This window comes from Rattus norvegicus, chromosome 15, assembly GCF_036323735.1.
Source record: "Rattus norvegicus strain BN/NHsdMcwi chromosome 15, GRCr8, whole genome shotgun sequence".
NCBI lineage: Eukaryota > Metazoa > Chordata > Mammalia > Rodentia > Muridae > Rattus > Rattus norvegicus.
Genome location: NC_086033.1, coordinates 84,685,514 through 84,704,012, shown reverse-complemented (window position 1 = coordinate 84,704,012; position 18,499 = coordinate 84,685,514). Strand labels below are relative to the sequence as shown.

At 43.1% G+C, this 18,499-nt stretch overlaps 1 protein-coding gene across 4 annotated transcripts in view; it reads left to right on the top strand.

Moving 5' to 3' along the window:
- The window catches only part of Tbc1d4 (TBC1 domain family, member 4), a 178,121-nt gene that overhangs the window by 144,864 nt on the left and 14,758 nt on the right, over positions 1-18,499 (top strand). For 2 of the 4 annotated variants that reach the window (NM_001427219.1, XM_039093971.2), the window contains exons 11-14: positions 576-740; positions 12,009-12,172; positions 14,497-14,706; positions 17,988-18,146. In NM_001427219.1, coding sequence (NP_001414148.1) covers positions 576-740; positions 12,009-12,172; positions 14,497-14,706; positions 17,988-18,146 — 698 coding nt within the window. Of the gene's footprint in view, positions 1-575; positions 741-4,477; positions 4,502-12,008; positions 12,173-14,496; positions 14,707-17,987; positions 18,147-18,499 lie in introns of all 4 variants that reach the window. The other 2 variants (XM_039093969.2, XM_039093970.2) reach the window with 2 other exon arrangements.

Below are 18,499 nucleotides of genomic sequence, written 5' to 3'. Positions count from 1 at the left end.
AAAAAGGTATAATTTCATGTTATTTAAACGCACTCTGCACTGAAAACACCTTGTTTATTAACAGAGCCATGTGGGACACTTAGGGCTTTGGATTAACAGTACCTCAGGTCTACGAAGGAAATAACACAAACATAGTGATGGGTAAGCCAGAGATAATATGTATGGGAATTGACATCTGTCAAACACGCTATTCACCAGTATGTAGAAGGGGTTTGTGTCTTCAGAATACTTAATCTCTGTATTGTTCATCATCAGTTTATCCTCAGGAAACTGTTTTCCTGTAACAGTTTGTGTTTTCCTACTCCGACCCTTGAAGTCTCTTCTGCCACGTAAACGTATGTTTTATTCCCAAACTGTTAAGAAAGACAACTTGTGTAAGGGCGGAGCTTCACCTCAGCCACTGAGCAGAGGGCTGCATGCTCTTCTCTGTAAGTTCTGTGCAAGCTCCAGTTCGCTGCCCTTCAAGGGAGGAGTAAATTAATAGCAAGAACCCATTTCTGTGCTTTTTCTTGGTACGTGACGATTTCGCTGAAGTGTAGATTTTAAGAGAAATCTGCTGTGTTTTCTGTACTCAGTGTTCTCCCGTCAGCCCGGCGCATGTGCAAGGAGAGTAATTCTTCCTCCAGCCTTCCAAGCCTTCACACCTCCTTCTCTGCCCCTTCCTTCACTGCTTCCTCTTTCCTGAAAAGCTTTTACCAGAGTTCAGGTAGACTGTCCCCACAGTATGAAAATGAAATCAGGTGAGACCGGTGTGCTGTCTGACAAGCGCCATTTGCTCCGGTGATGCATTGACAATGTTACTAAAAAAAACGTGACCGGTTAATTTTAGAGGGAAACTTGTACATCCGTGTGTTTGTCCTAACGTGCTTCTAATGTGTTGACGTCAATTCCAATTAATCTTACTAAGAAAAATAGAACGTGCAGTTATGAAGCTTTTTGCAGATGTGATTACATATCTCTGAATGAGGTTTTGATCTATGAAATGCCTTTCTTTGCCACCTTTCCAGAATCTAAACTTCACGTTGTTGGAAACAACAACATCATGTTGTCATCATGTAGTAAGAAAGCTTTTCACGGCCTTGCTTCTATATGTTTAGCCTTTGGGTATATTCTTGGCAGCCCAAAGCCACTGACTAAAGCAGCTTGCTAACAGGGTGGGTGCAATATCTCTTTATTTGTAAGTACGTGGCATGCCTTTTGATTTTTTTTTAATGACCAGGTTTACATCCGTTGCATGCTATGCAATGGGCCCAGGAGAACGTCAGTGGGTGCTCTCGGAACACGAGAGAGATCTGAGCCTTGTAGCTCTTCTTTCCGCTTTGCCCTAGAAGAGTTACATAACTCTCACACCATACGCTTTCCATAAAACTAGAGACAGTGGTCTTTAGAGAACTGCCTCTCTGTAAGTTGAGATTATAGTGGTCTATAAATGCTAAGTGGGCTGTTGTCAGTTCATGGGGTATGATAGGATTCCTCTAGGGGATTGCTGTTGAGTTAACAGTCCCAACTCCTTCCTATTCTTGTGTCTAGCTTGATTCATTCCTTTTTTACTACCGTCTAGTATTCTGTTTAATTGAGCACGGTTTATCTGCTTCCCTATTGATGGACATGTGGGCTGTTTCCAGTTGTTTCACCGTTGGCAACCCTCATAGTCAAGTAGAGAATCGTTTACTGTCAGCCAGCATGTGTGCCACTGATACCTTCTTGAATATTCTTTTGTTTTCTTTTCTTGTAGAGGTGAGAACATCCGAAAGCTAGCACAGAAGTAGACAGGCCTCATTAAATGCTCAGACTTCATACTTTCCAGAGTTATTTCTGAGCACCCTTTGTCCATATGTGCCCACTCATTCATGCTGGGTTAGCATGAATAAGAACGTGAAATTTCCTTTCAAATAAGTGCAATGTGCTCAAACAGAATTTCTGGTGACATAAGGCCAATAAAATGAAAAGCTTTCATGGGGGAACACTGTGGGGAAAGTTTCTAAAGAAGCTTGCCGTGAAACAGCACACTCTGCTGTGGACTAGGCTGTGAGTTTAGAGAACCAAGAGTTTCCACAATCAAGGTATCGCTAACACTGTCCTCTGACAGAGGACATAGTTCAGTAAGACCATTCATGGGCTTTAACGTAGTTGAGATAAGCATATAGGGAGAACCCCATCTTTCTTCCTTAGTGAGGGAAGAGCCTTTCCCCAAATGACAGTTAGAAATGGTCATCCAGAAGCTGAAGGGTCGGCAGAGACTGGACGTGAATCATAGGCTGTTTCAGAGGTTGTCATTAGTACACAGAGGTTACTTCTGTTGTTTACTGTGAGGTTGTTCATCTGTCTTCAGGGATTCATGCTTATTTGTGTTTTGTTTTTCATGATTGTTTCCCATAGCCCTCCATTCCTCATGCTAATGGGAAGGCACTGAAGCCAGAAGGTGGAGATTATTTATATGTACACACCACACACACACACCACACACACACACACACCCACACCACACACACACACACACACACACACACACACACACACACACACACACACACGAGTTTGGGGTTGGAAAATTCCACTATTAAGTGGCTTTGCCATTTGCAGTGTTGCCTTTGAAGGTATAGAAATGTCCTCGATGTTCAGAACATTGAAGATTGTCCTTTTAGATGTTTTTTTCAATCGTGACAGATTCTAAAAGTTAGAGACTAGATCCCCCACCCCCCCAACTCTTAATTTAATAGCACAGGGTCAGCAAGCCTGACTCTAGATGACCCAAAACCATTTTCACCGGAAAGCATGCCAACTCTAAGCACACAGCTCAGTAGGTCACTAAGGAGAGAGCACCATCATGTCACCACTACCCTGGTCACGAGTGGAAGGGTCCCAGAGGTCTGGTGGCAACTCCCATTTCCCCCATCATTGCTTCCCTCTGACCTCAAAGAGCAAAGCTGGGTTTTGCTGCTTTGGAATGCTCGACAAATGGGATGATGGAGCATCCTTTTATTTCCACCTCTGGATTCTTTTGACATTGCTTCGTGAGATTCATTCCTGGCTGTAGACAGCTGCAGTATGTTTAGTTCTATTGCTATACTATGTCACATTCTATCTAATATATCACAACTCATCCGTCTGTGCTCTTATGCATGGACAGGTGGCTGTAGGGTTTCGTAGAGTGCCGTTGCGACAGTCATTGTGTATATTTTCAGCTGTACATGCACATATATCGTTAACGGGTGTCTCCAGAATAAAAGTATTGGACAACATGTGTGTTCTTAGGTTTGTCTAAGCAGCTTGGACATAAATACACCACTTACAATCTTGAGGAGCATATATATCTTTCTATTTTGAAAGAATATCAAATTTATAGAAAATTACAAAATATTATAGGAGTTCCTTTAATCCTTTATCTTGACTAATTTTAAACATTTTGCTGCATCTGCTGTCCACGTTTGCAAAGCTCTCTCCATGCACACATGCATGTGTGCATTCTTCAATCTAGTCTATGTGTGAGTAGATTGTACTGCATCTTTTGTTCTTAGTGCACTACGATGTCTTTCCCAAGAAACGATGATATTTAAGAGAACGGTTTTAACTCAGTGGCTTCTGAACTCTCTATCTCTCATTATCACTTTTTATAGAGAGAATATCATGTACGTACAATTATGATGATTTCTCCAACTATTCATAATGACGAGGGAAGGAGGTATATAACATTATCAGCTATCATTTCCCTGTCACCTGGGTACCTAATATCTTATTAGTAGCATAAATGAACGTCTAAATATTCCTAGTCGAGTAGGGAATAGGACAAAGCTCCGGTATAGGCTAGCGACAGTGTTACTTTTTAGAACAGGACCACTGTTCTGAATTACTAATTCATGTTAGGGTACTGAGGAAAAGAAGACAAGGTCTTTTGAATGTCACAGTTTTCTGGCTGACAGAGTCATTTGCACAGATTTGAAATTCCAGCAGAAAAGGAATGCATGCGTTTTTATGATTAATACCTCAGTTCAAATTAATTTTTGAGAGGTTCACATCATTTCTCTTGGTAGCGGAGTCATAACTGTGTCTGATGATTCATGTTTCTTTTATAATGTATATTCACCTAATATGGCATTTCCATTCCAGCAACACACTTCTGTGCTGGTGAGGGGTTGCTTTACAAGTTTTAAGCTTACGTTTAAGAAATTATTTATATTGAAGTTTGTTGGGCAAGGTAAATGGTTATTTTGCAGGCGATACTCCTTGCTTATATATATATATATATATATATATATTTTTTTTAGTGAGAAAGAATAAGATATTGCTGATAAAGTGTGGTATAGTTTTTGTTTTATAACTCACACATATTCATTGATCGATATGATTATTTACTATGGTTCACTGCTGAATTAACTTGCCTGGGACTTATTGATGACTGCTGGGATGCCTTTTTAAGTCTTGGTTTGGGGAAGTTATCTCTCTTGTGCTAATGCCGCTCCTGTTTCCCTGTTGCTAGACAGGACACGGCTTCAGAATCCAGGTGACTGACACTCCCATCATTTTTCAGTTAATACCTTTCCTGATTTCCCAGTGGTTAGTCACATCAGTTAAGGACACAGCCTTGGCCACCTACTGAATGCATGCTGTCATTCTGAGCACTCCGAGGGCTGTGGAAACAGAGATGTGCCCCATGGTGTGATCGGAGATCACGGAGAGCCGTATGCACTGCCACTGCTAGCTAAAGTCCTGTTTCTACTCTTATTCTGCATTGAAATTCCTTTAAGGCCGAGGCCTGCGATTGAAATTTCAAGTTACAACAGTGATTCGGCTAGTTAGAGAGGTATTTACGGGCGTGTGAGGAGGTTTTGCTTTGATCCCCGGAGGACGGAGCAGTGAGCACCCCGAGGAAGCACATCGAAGCCTGAGATTTAGGAAGAGACATAGTCTGCTTCTCCTCATCCTAACTGCTCTCACATTGGTTCCCGTGAGACTTTGCAGATGTCCTGCTGGTCACAGTCAGGAAAGCACCAATTTCCTGGTTATGGGCAGGAAGGATGGTGGTGATACCTTTTTCTGGCGGACCACTCCACTTTCTTTGAAAAAGATCCAGAATGCAGCTCAGTGTCAGTATAAGCGTACTCTCCCCACCTTCTTTAACTTTCCTTACTCGTCCTGTGTCCCCAGTCTCAGTCTCCTGACAACACATGCCAGCCATCTCCCTGTCAAAAATCTAAGATGTTGACATCTTCGTACTTGCAATAAAAGTATGAAAGATTGCTCTACAATGGGCCACACGTGGAGAGAAACATCTTTTGAGAATCTCTTGGCCATGATGCTAAGATAAAAAGAGACTCTTCTGAGAGTTAGAATTGATGGCCCTTGTTGGGGCGGGTATCACGAAATGATCACTTAAAGGCTTTTCCTCCCATTTTGGGAGCCCAACAGAGAAGCAAGGTTTAGTGGCAGAGCTGTTGCCTAACATGCACAAGGCTGCAAGTGTAGTTTCCAGCACTGAAGTGAAAAGAGGAGGAGGATAGGAGGAGGAGGATAGGAGGAGGAGGAGGAGGAGGAAGAGGAGGAGGAGGAGGAAGAGGAGGAGGAAGAGGAGGAGGAGGAGGAGGAAGCAGCAGCAGCAGCAGCAGCAGCAGTCGCCATAAGTCTAATGTGTTTGGCCTTGCGTCTTTTGGGTTTGAACATCAGCTAGCCTACAGTTTCGTTTGACATGGCCTTAGACTGACTCTGGGGAAAGGCTGTGCATTTTTGTTAGGTATGGTTTTGTTTCTCTTACACTGCAGGGGTCTGAATAAACATAGGCCCTACTGAGATATTTTAAACCCAATGTACAAGACATTTTTTTTCACTCCCTGCATCCGGATGTGGAATCTGGAGTATACAACCCTTCTTTCTTTCTTTCTTCTTCCTTTTTCCTGTGCATTGTTCCACTGACTAACCGCTCACATTTGGTCACACTCAAGACACCGTAGTGATTTCTGCCAGGACGGCGGAATCTGAGTTCTGTTTAGTCAGTAAAGATTTTTCCATAGCATGACAGATGTTCGTTCAGGGGAAAGCCAGAACTTTCGCAGACCGTGAGTGCTGCTGATACAGTTGAAAATTATCAGGCACTGTGGGTCATGTGGGAAAGAACCAAAGTTTCATCGGTTTGCTGCCCTGTGCGGGGTTCTTCAGACGTTCAGGGAGGGGCAACCTTTCACTGTTTGATAAACAGCTGCTGTTGGATTAATGAAGTGTCAGTATTTGTCTCAACTTGTAATACATTTAGGTGCAATAAAATGATTTAGATGAAGATTTTTGCCAGCAGGCAGTCATGGATTTGAACTTCATGATTCTTGGTTTTATTGGGTGCTAGGGAAGTGCAGGAGGGCCAAGAGACAGTTTGCTGCTCAGCAGAACATGCTGTAAATCTGACAAGAGAAATTATACTAGTGCAAAGTGGATCTCTCTTGCCTTAGTAGGAAAATTGTCACCAGTACACCTTCATTCCCTGTGGTACCCAGTGGACTGACTCTCATTAAAGCAAGCGGGTGTGTAGTAAAAATTCTATGTTCATAGAAGTCCACTAATAACAGTAGTTCATTAGGTCAGGATTTCACCTGCTTCCCCAAGGATATATCAGAACATCATCTTGAAGCATTACTTACCACATTCTATTCATGTTTTATGAGTCCAGTGCACAGAGTCCCAGCTCTGCAACCTCAGTGGTGACACACAGATTGGTGCACATTCTCCCTTCCCCTCAGAATTCCTCTCAAGGCTCACAAATTGTGGTTCTTGATTAATTGCAACTTGGTAGCAGCAGGAAGTAATATTGTGCGAACCTACTGATGGTTGCAGCTCTCCACGCTGTACTGCCTTCCTAGTTATTTATTTTTAATTTCACAGCTGTTCCTGACTGTACCCTACCCACCCACCACTTTGCCTGGCACATATTTATGCCACAAATCACAAAAGGAAGTGACTTTCAGTCATATGGAAACTAACTGAATGTGTCTGATTATTTTAAAAAGACATACATGTACATACAGTATACCATGCTAAGGTATGTTTATTTCATCCTTTTATTGAAATAAGCATATATGTATTGATTCCTTGGTTGAAGGATATCTGGGTTCTTTCCAGCTTCTGGCTATTATTAATAAGGCTGCTATAAACATAGTGGAGCATGTGTCTTTGTTATATGTTGGAGCATCTTTTGGGTATATGCCCAGGAGAGGTATAGCTGGGTCCACAGGTAGTACAATGTCCAATTTTCTGAGGAACCTCCAGACTGATTTCCAGAGTGGTTGTACCAGTCTGCAATCCCACCAACAATGGAGGAGTGTTCCTCTTTCTCTGCATCCTCGCCAGCATCCACCTGAGTTTTTGATCTTAGCCATTCTGACTTGTGTGAGGTGGAATCTCAGGGTTGTTTTGATTTGCATTTCCCTGATGACTAAGGACCTTGAACATTTCTTTAGGTGCTTCTTAGCCATTCGATATTCCTCAGTTGAGAATTCTTTGTTTAGCTCTGTACTCCATTTTTAATATGGTTATTTGGCTCTCCAGAGTCTAACTTCTTGAGTTCTTTGTATATTTTGGATATTATCCCTCTATCTGTTGTAGGATTGGTAAAGATCTTTTCCCAGTCTGTTGGTTGCCATTTTGTCCTATTCACGGTGCCCTTTGCCTTACAGAAGCTTTGCAGTTTTATGAGGCCTCATTTGTTGATTCTTGATCTTAGAGCATAAGCCATTGGTGTTCTGTTCAGGAAAATTTCCACTGTTCCCATGTGTTGGAGGATGTGGTACATCTACACAATGGAGTACTAAAAACAATGACTTCATGAAATTCTTAGGCAAGTGGATGGAACTAGAAAATATGATCCTGAGTGAGGTAACCCAGTCACAAAAGAACACACATGGTACACACTCACTGATAAGTGGATATTAGCCCCAAAGCTTGGAATACTCAAGATACAATTCACAGAAGCTCAAGAAGAAGGACGACCAAAGTGTGGATGCTTCAGTCCTTCTTAGAAGGGAGAACAAAATACTCACAGGAGGAAATACAGAGAGCAGAGCCTGAAGAAAGGCCATCCAGAGTCTGATGCACCTGGGGATCCAGCCCATATACAGCCACCAAACCCAGACACTATTGCGGATGCCAAGAAGTACATGCTGACAGGAGCCTGATATAGCTGTCTCCTGAGAGGGTCTGCCAGAGCCTGACAAATACAGAGGCGAATGCTCGCAGCCAATCATTGAACTGAGAACAGGGTCCCCAATGGAGGAGTTAGAGAAAGGACTGAAGGAGCTGAAGGGGTTTGCAACCCCATAAGAACAACAATATCTGGGGCTGGGGATTTAGCTCAGTGGTAGAGCGCTTACCTAGGAAGCGCAAGGCCATGGGTTCGGTCCCCAGCTCCGAAAAAAAAAAGAACGAAAAAAAAAAAAAAGAACAACAATATCAACCAACCAGACCCCTCCCCCAAGAGCTCCCAGAGACTAAACTACCATCCCAAGAGAACACAGGGATGGACCTATGGCTCCATCTACATATGTAGCAGAGGATGGCCTTGTAGGGCATCAATGGGAGGAGAAGCCCTTGGTCCTATGAAGACTTAATGCCTCAGTGTAGGGGAATGCCGGGGCGGGGAGGCGGGAGGGAAGTGGGTGGGTGAGTGGGTCGAGGAACACCCTCATAGTGTAGGGGAATGCAGGTGAGGGAGGATGGGATAGGGAGTTTTTGGGGGGGAACCGGGAGAGGGGATAATATTTGAAATATAAGTAAAGAAAATATCCAATAAAAGGAAAGAAAAAGCAAACAACAAAAAAGCATATACATTTTGAATCTCATGTATCACAAAGGAAAGTAGTAAGACATTTACCTAGGTGTAACACGTATGGAGCTTTGAAGGAGCCATGCAATGGTCATTGACATTTCTCTGGACTGTGGGCTGCATGACTCTGAGTTCAGGCTGTATTCCCAGTTGTCAGGAAATGAACAGGTTATTTAGCCTTTTCCTAGGTAGGGTTTCTCCCTAGCAATGGGCGTCATAACACCCACCCACTGTGGCTACCGTAAGGAGGAAACAGTCACGCTCGGGACGGTTCAGAACAGTGCACGGTATGTGGTGTGTGTTCTGTCTTTCCCGGTGTCACCACTGCTGTAGCAGATACCACAAGCAGTTTAGTTTTGACGTTATGCTTGTCCAGAGTCTTAACTTGAAGGAAGTTAAAGTGAAAACTGATGTAGTTAAAGTAAAAAACAAGAGAAAGTTTAAAAAGACAGAAATAGAAGTTGTGCCTCGTGTCCACACTACATTTTACCCTGAACCCCAAGTGAGGAGATAGGGAAATCGGTGTACAGTGTTTCATGCAGCCTCAATTCCTTAAGTGACCGCTCTCACTGTGCATACTTCTGACCACATGCTGCCCCGGCAGTGAGCTGCTGTATTTGTCCATGCTCAGTGCCTGGTGAAGCCTTTACCTAGGGGCTGCCTTCTAATTGCATTTCATTTCCTGTCCTGTTAAGTGAGGCAGGGTAGCTTTCCCCTCATTTCAGCATCCAAGTGCTTCAGCAAAGCGTGGGTTTTATCTATGCGTAAAGGGTCCGTATTCTACTGTGTGCCCGATCCTTCCGTATCGTTAGTACCCAATTTAGGCACTGGATGTTGGCAGTTAGACATCCACATATGGACGGAAAACATGTCATCTGCCAGTTCATTCACACCAGGGGGGCTTGCAACCAGATGCTGCGAAGTTTGCAAATGTGTCTTGGTGGGATAGACACCACGGCGCTTTTATAACCGCTAGTGAGAATGTCTCATTGACGGACAACGAAAGTAACTCCAGCAAGGTAGCATTACAGGATGAAGACAGGTAATATGCTCTGAGTATTCAGCAGGACAGGTGGAGAACATGTGAACCAAAAGTGGTGATGGGAAATACTTGAACTATGTCTCCCTCAAGTTGATATACAGGCGAAGCATTTCAGTGTCGCAGGGCGTTTTGAACACTGGTCACCAGTGGAGTTTTCACCTTATATTGAAGGGGACTTGAGTCTATGAGATGTATGAACCAGCTACTTCCTAACGTAAGATAGCCTGGCACTTAAAATATGCAAGTTAGCTCGCACCCACGTCCTTTTTCACCCTTAGTTTAGTGAATCCAGAAGTAGTACTTCTAAGAAGATAAATCTGGAGTCGAAATAACTGTTCTTGAGGTTGGAGATATAACTCATTTGGTCCAGTGCAGCATTGATGAAACCCTGGAGTTTGATGAGCGGCACCATGTGAACTGAACATAGCAGTATACGCTTGTAACTGCCACATCCAGGAAGTCGAGGCAGGAGGATTAGATGTTGTTCAAGGTCATCCTTGAACATTCAATGCATAAAGACATTGAGGCCAGTCTGGACTACATGAAAGACCATATCAAAGACAAAAACAAAAGCAAGCAAAGTTAGGATGTGGAGAAGGAAGAAAAAGAGGGGGGAGGGGAAGGTAAGGACAAGGATGAGGAGCAGGAAGAAGAGGAAGAAGAGGAGGAGAAGAAGAGGAGGAAGAAAGAGAAGAAGGAGGAGGAGAAGAGGAGGAAAAGGAGAAGGAGGAAGAAGGAGGAGAAGGAGGAGGAGGAGAAGGAGAAGAAGGAGAAGAAGAGGAAGAAGAAGAAGAAGAAGAAGAAGAAGAAGAAGAAGAAGAAGAAGAAGAAGAAGAAGAAGAAGAAGAAGAAGAAGAAAGAAGAAGAAGAAGAAGAAGCAGCTACATTTCCTGAGAACTTTAAGAGCAGATATACAGAGTAATTGTCAGTGACGATCTAGTGGGCGGCACTGAAGTTTTCTCCCTGTATTAATCGCTCAGCACTATCGAACACTATCTGAGGGCCAGTGGCTTTTCTAGCTGAGTCCTGTTTCTGAGCCAGGGCTGACTTCTGTGGGCGTCACCACCTGTAAATGTTGCTGTCTTTATCATTCTCCCAGATCCAAGACTATGAAACTTCTGAGAGTATAACATCCTACTATCAGCAGCTCTCATGGTCCCATGGTCGTCTAACTGTAGAGTTGGTCTCAAAAGTAACTTTGAGTCACACTGACCTCCATTTGAACATAGCCTAGCGAATGCAGAAGTGGCCTTAGGGGGAAAAAAAAAAGAAAGTCTTAGCATAGAACGGAAGTTCTAAATATGAGTTTCTCGGAGCTCCAAGGTACAGTGATGGTACACTCCTCCCTGCTCTCAACCCAAAGGTTAGAAATCTTAGATCAGTTCCTTTATCGGTGTTGGGTGATCTCAGCTCATCCTTTCTCTGATGGGAAATCTCATTGCTCAGCAGCCCAGTAAACCAATGTCATGTTGCATATAAATCTGGCTAAATGCATTCTTTTTTTTGAGCTAGAGTCTCACTGTGTAGCTCTTGTTGGCTCAGTACTTACAGAAATCCACCTGTGTCTTTCTTCCTCATGGTGGAATCAAAGGTGTGCACCACCATACCTGGCTGGCTCACTGTTCAAAACTATTTATATGTAACTTAACGATAACCTTCAGGTTGTCCATTCTCCCTGTATTTGGGTTATTTTTTTCCCATGGTCTGGATATTTGATAGCTATCAATTTCAACAGTCACATAAGGTTGAAGCCATCTTGTATATACCTGGAATGAGCTGTAAGCAAGACTCTCTGAGCATTGGACAAACTGCTTACACTGTTTGGGATAAAAGATCCGTTTTGTTTCCTGGGCAGTGTACAAACTCACCACTTAAACAGCTGTTCCTCGCATGCATAAGGGCAGACACTCCTCAGACTAGAACCAGGGCTGGTTGCCTTCTAAGGAAGGAGTAGAAACAGCTGACTTTCTGTGACTGGGCTGTATCCTGGGTTGCCGTTTTCCCAAGATGTGTTTGGCTGGGAGGCACAAGGGCTGGTGTCTCCTCTTTCCATGTTGCCTGTGCCTTGCTCTTGCCTGCTGCAGAACTTTGGAATGGCTTGCGCTCCCGCCTCTCTATGAAGTGTGTGTCTTCCTTACCAGTTACACATGTGTTGACATTCTGCAGTGATGGAGAAGGGAGGAAGAGGACCTCATCCACCTGCAGCAACGAGTCCCTAAGCGCTGGAGGAACCCCTGTCACTCCTCGCAGAATTTCGTGGAGGCAGCGGATTTTCCTCCGGGTGGCATCTCCTGTGAACAAGTCCCCCTCAGCTATGCAGCAGCAGAAAGGTCTGTGTAGCAATTGAGTGATCCCTCTTCATGAGTATCTTAGGGAGGGAACTGAGTGAGGATGCCTAATGTATAGATATTTAGAGAATATAGGGAATGATGGAAAGCTTCCACGGTGCTCTTAGCATTTTGTTTAAAGTGATCAACATATCACGTGAGACCACCTAGCTCAGACATGCTTGAAGGGAGGTGTGAGTGAGATTCCTGACTAGGTTGTTCCTCTACAATACTAAGAAACTGTGGTCATACTGTGTGCTAGCGCTATACACAAAGTGACAGCAAAGTTGAACAATGAAGAGATGCATAGATCACAGTGGACAGGTCACATAGCAACCCAAAGGGAGCTTGTGCAGCTTTCTGTGATCTGTCAGCGCTATCAAAAAGATCGAAGCAAAATGCTAAACAAAATGGCAGGGAAGAAAAGAGTGTGGCAGTATAGAGGGCAGGCTTCATATGTCTACGCAAGAGCCGGAAAAGGATGAGGAGGACCAGGGAAGGAAAGACTCCATAGTGCTTATTAGAGAGCTTGACAGATTCCTCTCCAAAAGTTCACTAAAGGGATATGATCTATGAGTCACATTTGAATAATGGAACAGAGCAAGCTCCACGAACACAGGTAAAGAATTTGCAGCCATAGGGAAAATTAGTCCGTTTGAGAGCACTTAGAAAACACTTACACAAATTAGTTATATACATGGCCCAATTTATGTTAGAAAGTGTCACACGATTGTGACTGTATGCACTTAATTTTTTAATCACAGTGGGAAGGCGGGGAGGGGTGATGGGAGTAGAGAGAGATGGGGGACTCTGGCTGCGGCATAGTTTAGTGCTACAGTATTTCCAACACCCATGAGATCCCCAGTTCTATCCTGGGCACTTCAGGAAAATGAAATTGAAACATTTTATGCATTTGAAAAAAACATTTAGTGGAAGAATCTAGAAGGGAGATTATGATCCCTGCTCTGAATTTCAAAATCACATGAGATTTCAAGGGCTTCATAGCCTTGGCTGCATTTATCTAAATCCAAGAAATGAGAAATCAAATGTTCTGAACCATCAGGAAGCTCAGAACAGTCACCAGTACACAAACACAGGAGGAGCAGTAGCCTAAGAGCAGAGATCAGTGAATTTACAAACAGAATCGACTGACATTTCTAAAGATCACATTAAATTTGCCTAGGTGGTCCCAGGGCTTTGCACACACACAAAAATTACACTTGTCTTTGGGAGAAACATGTCCTAGGAAAGTTCCAGATTCATGTTGAGAGACAGATTCAGGTCAGAGAATTGGGAGGTACTGAGCAAGAAGGGCATCTGGAGGGGAGACGGAGACCTGGGGTAGGAAAATCAGCTTGGGGTGATTCTGACAGGGTTTTGCATGATGTTCCCAGGGAGCTATAGTGTATTAATCCATGCATCCATGCATCCATGCATGCATCCATGCATCCATCATCCATAAATCCATCCATCCACTCATTCACCTTTATCTATCTATCTATCTATCTATCTATCTATCTATCTATCTATCTATCATCTATTATCTATCTATATCTATCTATCTATATCTACCATTTATCTATCTTCCTATTTATCTTTACCTATCTATCTACACATATCTATCTATCTATCTATCTATCTATCTATCTATCTATCTATCTATCATCTATCTATGCATCTATCATCTGTCAATCTATTATCTATCTATCTATCTATCTATCTATCTATCTATCTATCTATCTATCTATCATCTATCAATGGATGTCAACCATCATTGAAATGCTTTAAGAGATAATATCATTCTGTTACTAGAAAAATAATTGGCACATTCAGAGAACAGCTGTAGTAGAGGGAGAAACAGCTTGGGGCAAGCCAGCTAAGTAGACAGTGCCTGAATGGAATGGCCCAGCGCTGCTCGGCTGTGGTATTCTGTGGGACTCATCTGGTGGTCAGGGCCCTCAGGAGATCACCGACACCTACTCACACAACCCTGTGTTACGCAGGCGGAGAACACGCATTGGTGAATTGCAGAAGTGCCAGCCTCTGGGGAAACACCAGTTTGTTTTGTAGCCACTCCTATGTCTTTCTGGGTGGAAAGAAGAAGCGGTGACCTGGTGTTTTTGTTTCACCACAAGAGGGAAATCTGGAGGGGGAAATCAGTCTGAATTTACTCAAATCTCTAGTTTCAGTTAACTCTGAGCAACTAGGAAAGCGGGGTGCGAGCACGCTTCCGTGTGGCAGCTTGTGCTGAACAACTCGTGTTCTGCAGGAAAGGCCCCAGTGTGGGGACCACTGAGGGATGCCTCTCACTGTCTTCTTCTCTGCAGATGGGCTAGACCGGACTGAGCTGCTCCCGTTGTCTCCTCTCTCTCCCACCATGGAGGAAGAGCCTCTCGTTATATTCTTGTCTGGTGACGAGGACACAGAAAAAGTTGAAGAGAAAAAGAAATCGAAGGAGATAAAGAGTCTGTGGAAGAAAGCTATACACCAGCAAATCCTGTTGCTTCGAATGGAGAAGGAAAACCAGAAACTGGAAGGTTAGCTATTCAAGCAGGGCTCCGTACCATACACTCATTTTTGGGGGGATAGATATTCTATTTGAATATTGGTCGGTTCTCATGACTTCTAATTTGTGTGTGTGTTATGACTTGAGAAATACGGGTTTAACAAATTTACCTTTTTAAAAACAGAGTCGAAATATCAGTAACCTTATGAGTAGTGTAGAATGTAGATTCCTGGTATCCTTGTTCTCATCTCACTAGGATGTTTTTACTGGTATTTACTAGAAATTTTAATCCTATTCTGCATTACTTAAGAAAAACTTTGGAACACAAAAAAAGCAAAACCTTTTCTTTCTTTTTTTTTTTTTGAATGCAATCTGTCAACTTCAAGGGATATTTGTTCATTCTGAAGAGAAATATGCCCATTTCAAGCAGATTTGTTTGTATTTTATCCAGTTTAACTGCTGTCAATTAAATATAACTGAATCAAAGTTCCTGGGCTTTATTACAGTTTTATAAATTTCATATTTAAAATCATTGTCACGTCACTAAACTTACAATCCAGTATTCCTAGGGGCTGGGCTGTTAACAGCAATTGCCTGCAACGTTGATGTATACTAAATGCTCAGAATGCATTTCTCAGCCCCTTGAAAGAGTGATGCGATTTGTCTAGTTTCAAAGGACCCGCACACGAAGAGATCTCAGGGAGTATTCAAATCCAAAACATATACAAATACCATTATTTTGGGCAAATTGCTTTACCTAGAAGGCTTGTTTTTCCATCTGTGAAATGCACGATTAGCTTAAGCGGGCTCCCGACTTCTCAGATTTCTGGCAACTGTACAAACAGCCCTTTCTCTCCCACTTGCATTTATTGTGTTGTCTTCTGAAAGACAGTTTTAAAAATGTGGGTGCTCGCATCCTGAGTTCATTTTCTACCACAGCATCCTTGCCACTGTACCTCAGTGCGGTGCAGTTACGAATTTGTTTTCTTATTTTTAACATCACTTAGTGTGTGAAGACGTCGTTCATTCTCGCTGCTCTTTCCTTATCAGAGTGAGGAACTAAGTCTTATCTGTAAAATGAAAAGCTTAGTTAGCTGTTACCGGTGTAGGTTTAAGAGGTTGTGCTGTGTGACCCACGGTAGACCCCGTGGAGCTTTCAAAGACTCTGCTAGGACTCTGAAATCCACACTTTTAGCAATTGGTTTCATCTTCAATATCCTCAACATGAAGAAGTTTTAGAATCATTGGTATTGGATGGCCTTGCCTTATAAGATGTTTAGCTTCGTCTTTGATCTACAGACCGGTTAGTGGCTGGTGCCAGGGACACGAGGGACTTCAACATGTTGGCATGCAGGTAGAACAGATTCTACAGTACAGGGCTACCCATGATAACTCACACATTTTTTTTTTTTTAGTATGTTGCAGTAGTTCTCAACTGTTATGTATTAGTAGGAGACGGTGGAGTGATTTAATATTAATGATCACATGTCCATTCAGAGCTCAGCTACGCATTTAATTTGTGCAGGGAAGGACAGACATGATGCTGATAACTCTTTCTCAAAAGGCCTTAATCAACTCCAGGCTTGCTTCGGAGCTTAAGCACAAAGGATAACCTTCTAGACTGACGGTAGTCATGTCTCAAAGTCTCCTTGTAGCTAAACAGTTGGGAGAGGATAGAAGTTCATTGTTCTTACCATTTTTGTCCTCAGGGCCTGCTGGCTAGCTTTTAGCAGGCTCTCTAGATGATTCGGAATGCACAGTGACAGAGAAGGCTGTAGGAAAAACAGCTAAGGAAATATGCTTAGATCCCCATGAAGCACGCTGTTAGTAACGATGTGGCTGGGCTGTGCCCATCAGCTTTGGAGAATCTCCATCTTTGAAAGAATTGGGTTATTGTGTCAGATACAAACACCCAGCGAGCACGGAGAAGCAACCAGAACTGCATCAGGGAGCCCCCTAGTGGAGTCCAGGAGGAATGTTTTCATAGTTGACTTTTGGGTATGTCCAGATTTCTAAATAGGAATCTTTACTGCCCTGCTTGAAGAATAAGTCTGTCTTAAGGTGTTTCACTTTTGGGGGACTGTGTTAAGTAAAGAGTAACATTCGTCCTGCTACTGTTTTTGTGCTGTCGAGGACTTTGGATACTTAACCAAGATTTGTATTGCAGAAGGTAAGCTGGTCAGGGAAGAGCCCAGAGTCGGAGGGAGCGGGGACACTCAGGTTTCCGTGAGGGGAGATGAGGAAGGAGGAAACGCGCACTCCTGTGCCTCTGTGGCTTCTCTTCTTGAGTCAGTTGTTTACACGGAGATGGGTCAAGACAGTGGGTGCTTTTGTGGCCATTCCCTTTAAGGGGTCTGGGCTTGAGTTTTCAATCACCAAATCAGAGAGAATCCTGTATCGTTTGAAACCTGGAATGGATGTCGACTTTAATAAAACGATTATTTTTTTTAAGGTTAGTAAGAATAGAGGCTTGGGCGCATAGCTCAGTATAGAGCATGTGCTTAGCCTGCCCAGGACATCAAACAAACAGAACGATATAAAAAACGAATATGGGACCACATAGCCTTGTGTTAAGGAGAGGGTGAATAACTTTACAGATAGCAGCAGGGATGCAGCAGACTCTCATAGTAAAATAGTGTTGATTAAGGCTAATGCATGAGATGCTGCCTCCATGTATCCACCCCCCTCCCTACCTACTATGGAGGTCAGTGACTGTAGAATGGCAACTTTTGAAAAACTGACTCTCTTTTTGCATCTTGTAGATCCCTGGGTCAAATTCAGGGTGGGTGGCAAGTGTCTTGACACATAGAGCCATCTCTTTAACTCCAGTTCGTTTTTTATACTTAGCAAAATCACCTTGTATGAGTTAGTAAAAAGTTCCTAGTTATTGTTTTTTTTTCTCATAGAGATGACTCAACATTAGAAAACCTCCTATATTTTCCTCAAAAAATGTCAGAAGGTTTTTTTTATGCATATTGGTATTTTGGCTGCATATGTATCTGTGCATGCAGTGTTGGCATAGGCTATAACAGGGCATCTGATTCCCTGCAGCTACAATGGAGGAATCTATTAGCTAGCATGTGCTTGCTGGTCCTTGGGTTCAGAACACAGGTCCTCCTAATTACTAAGCCATGTCTCCAGCCCCCTTTCTCACAACTTTACGTTTGCTTCCCCAGAGTAGATGTCAGTGGCTGATTTTTAAAAGTAACTGGGTATAACTTAATGATGTATACGATGTTTACAGTGCTGAATTTTAACAGCAGGTTGGCCTTGATTGATTTTTCCCCCCTCTTTTCCTGTTTTCTTTTCAAGCGAGAAGAGATGAACTCCAGTCTAGGAAAGTTAAGTTAGACTATGAAGAAGTTGGTACGTGTCAGAAGGAGGTCTTGATAGCATGGGATAAGAAGTTGTTAAATTGCAGAACTAAGATCAGATGCGATATGGAAGATATCCACACGTCCCTTAAAGAAGGTACTCGCCATTTCCGTAAGCGTTTATTGAAGAAAATCTGTGGAGACGTTTCTGTTTTGTGAAGTGAAAACGTAACATTGTTCTGTGACTTGTTTATTTTATTTATTGGTTATTTTGTTTCTTAACATTTCAAATGTTATCCCCCTTCCAGGTTTCCCCTCTGAATGTTATCCCCATCCTATCCCCTCCCCTTGCCTCCATGAGGGTGCTCCCCAACCCACCCACTCCCCACTCCACTGCCCTAACCTTCACAGGACTAAGGGCCTCTCCTCCCATTGATGCCAGACAAGGCCATCCTTTGCTACTGGAGTCATGGGTCCCTCCATGTATAGTCTTTGGTTGGTGGTCTAGTC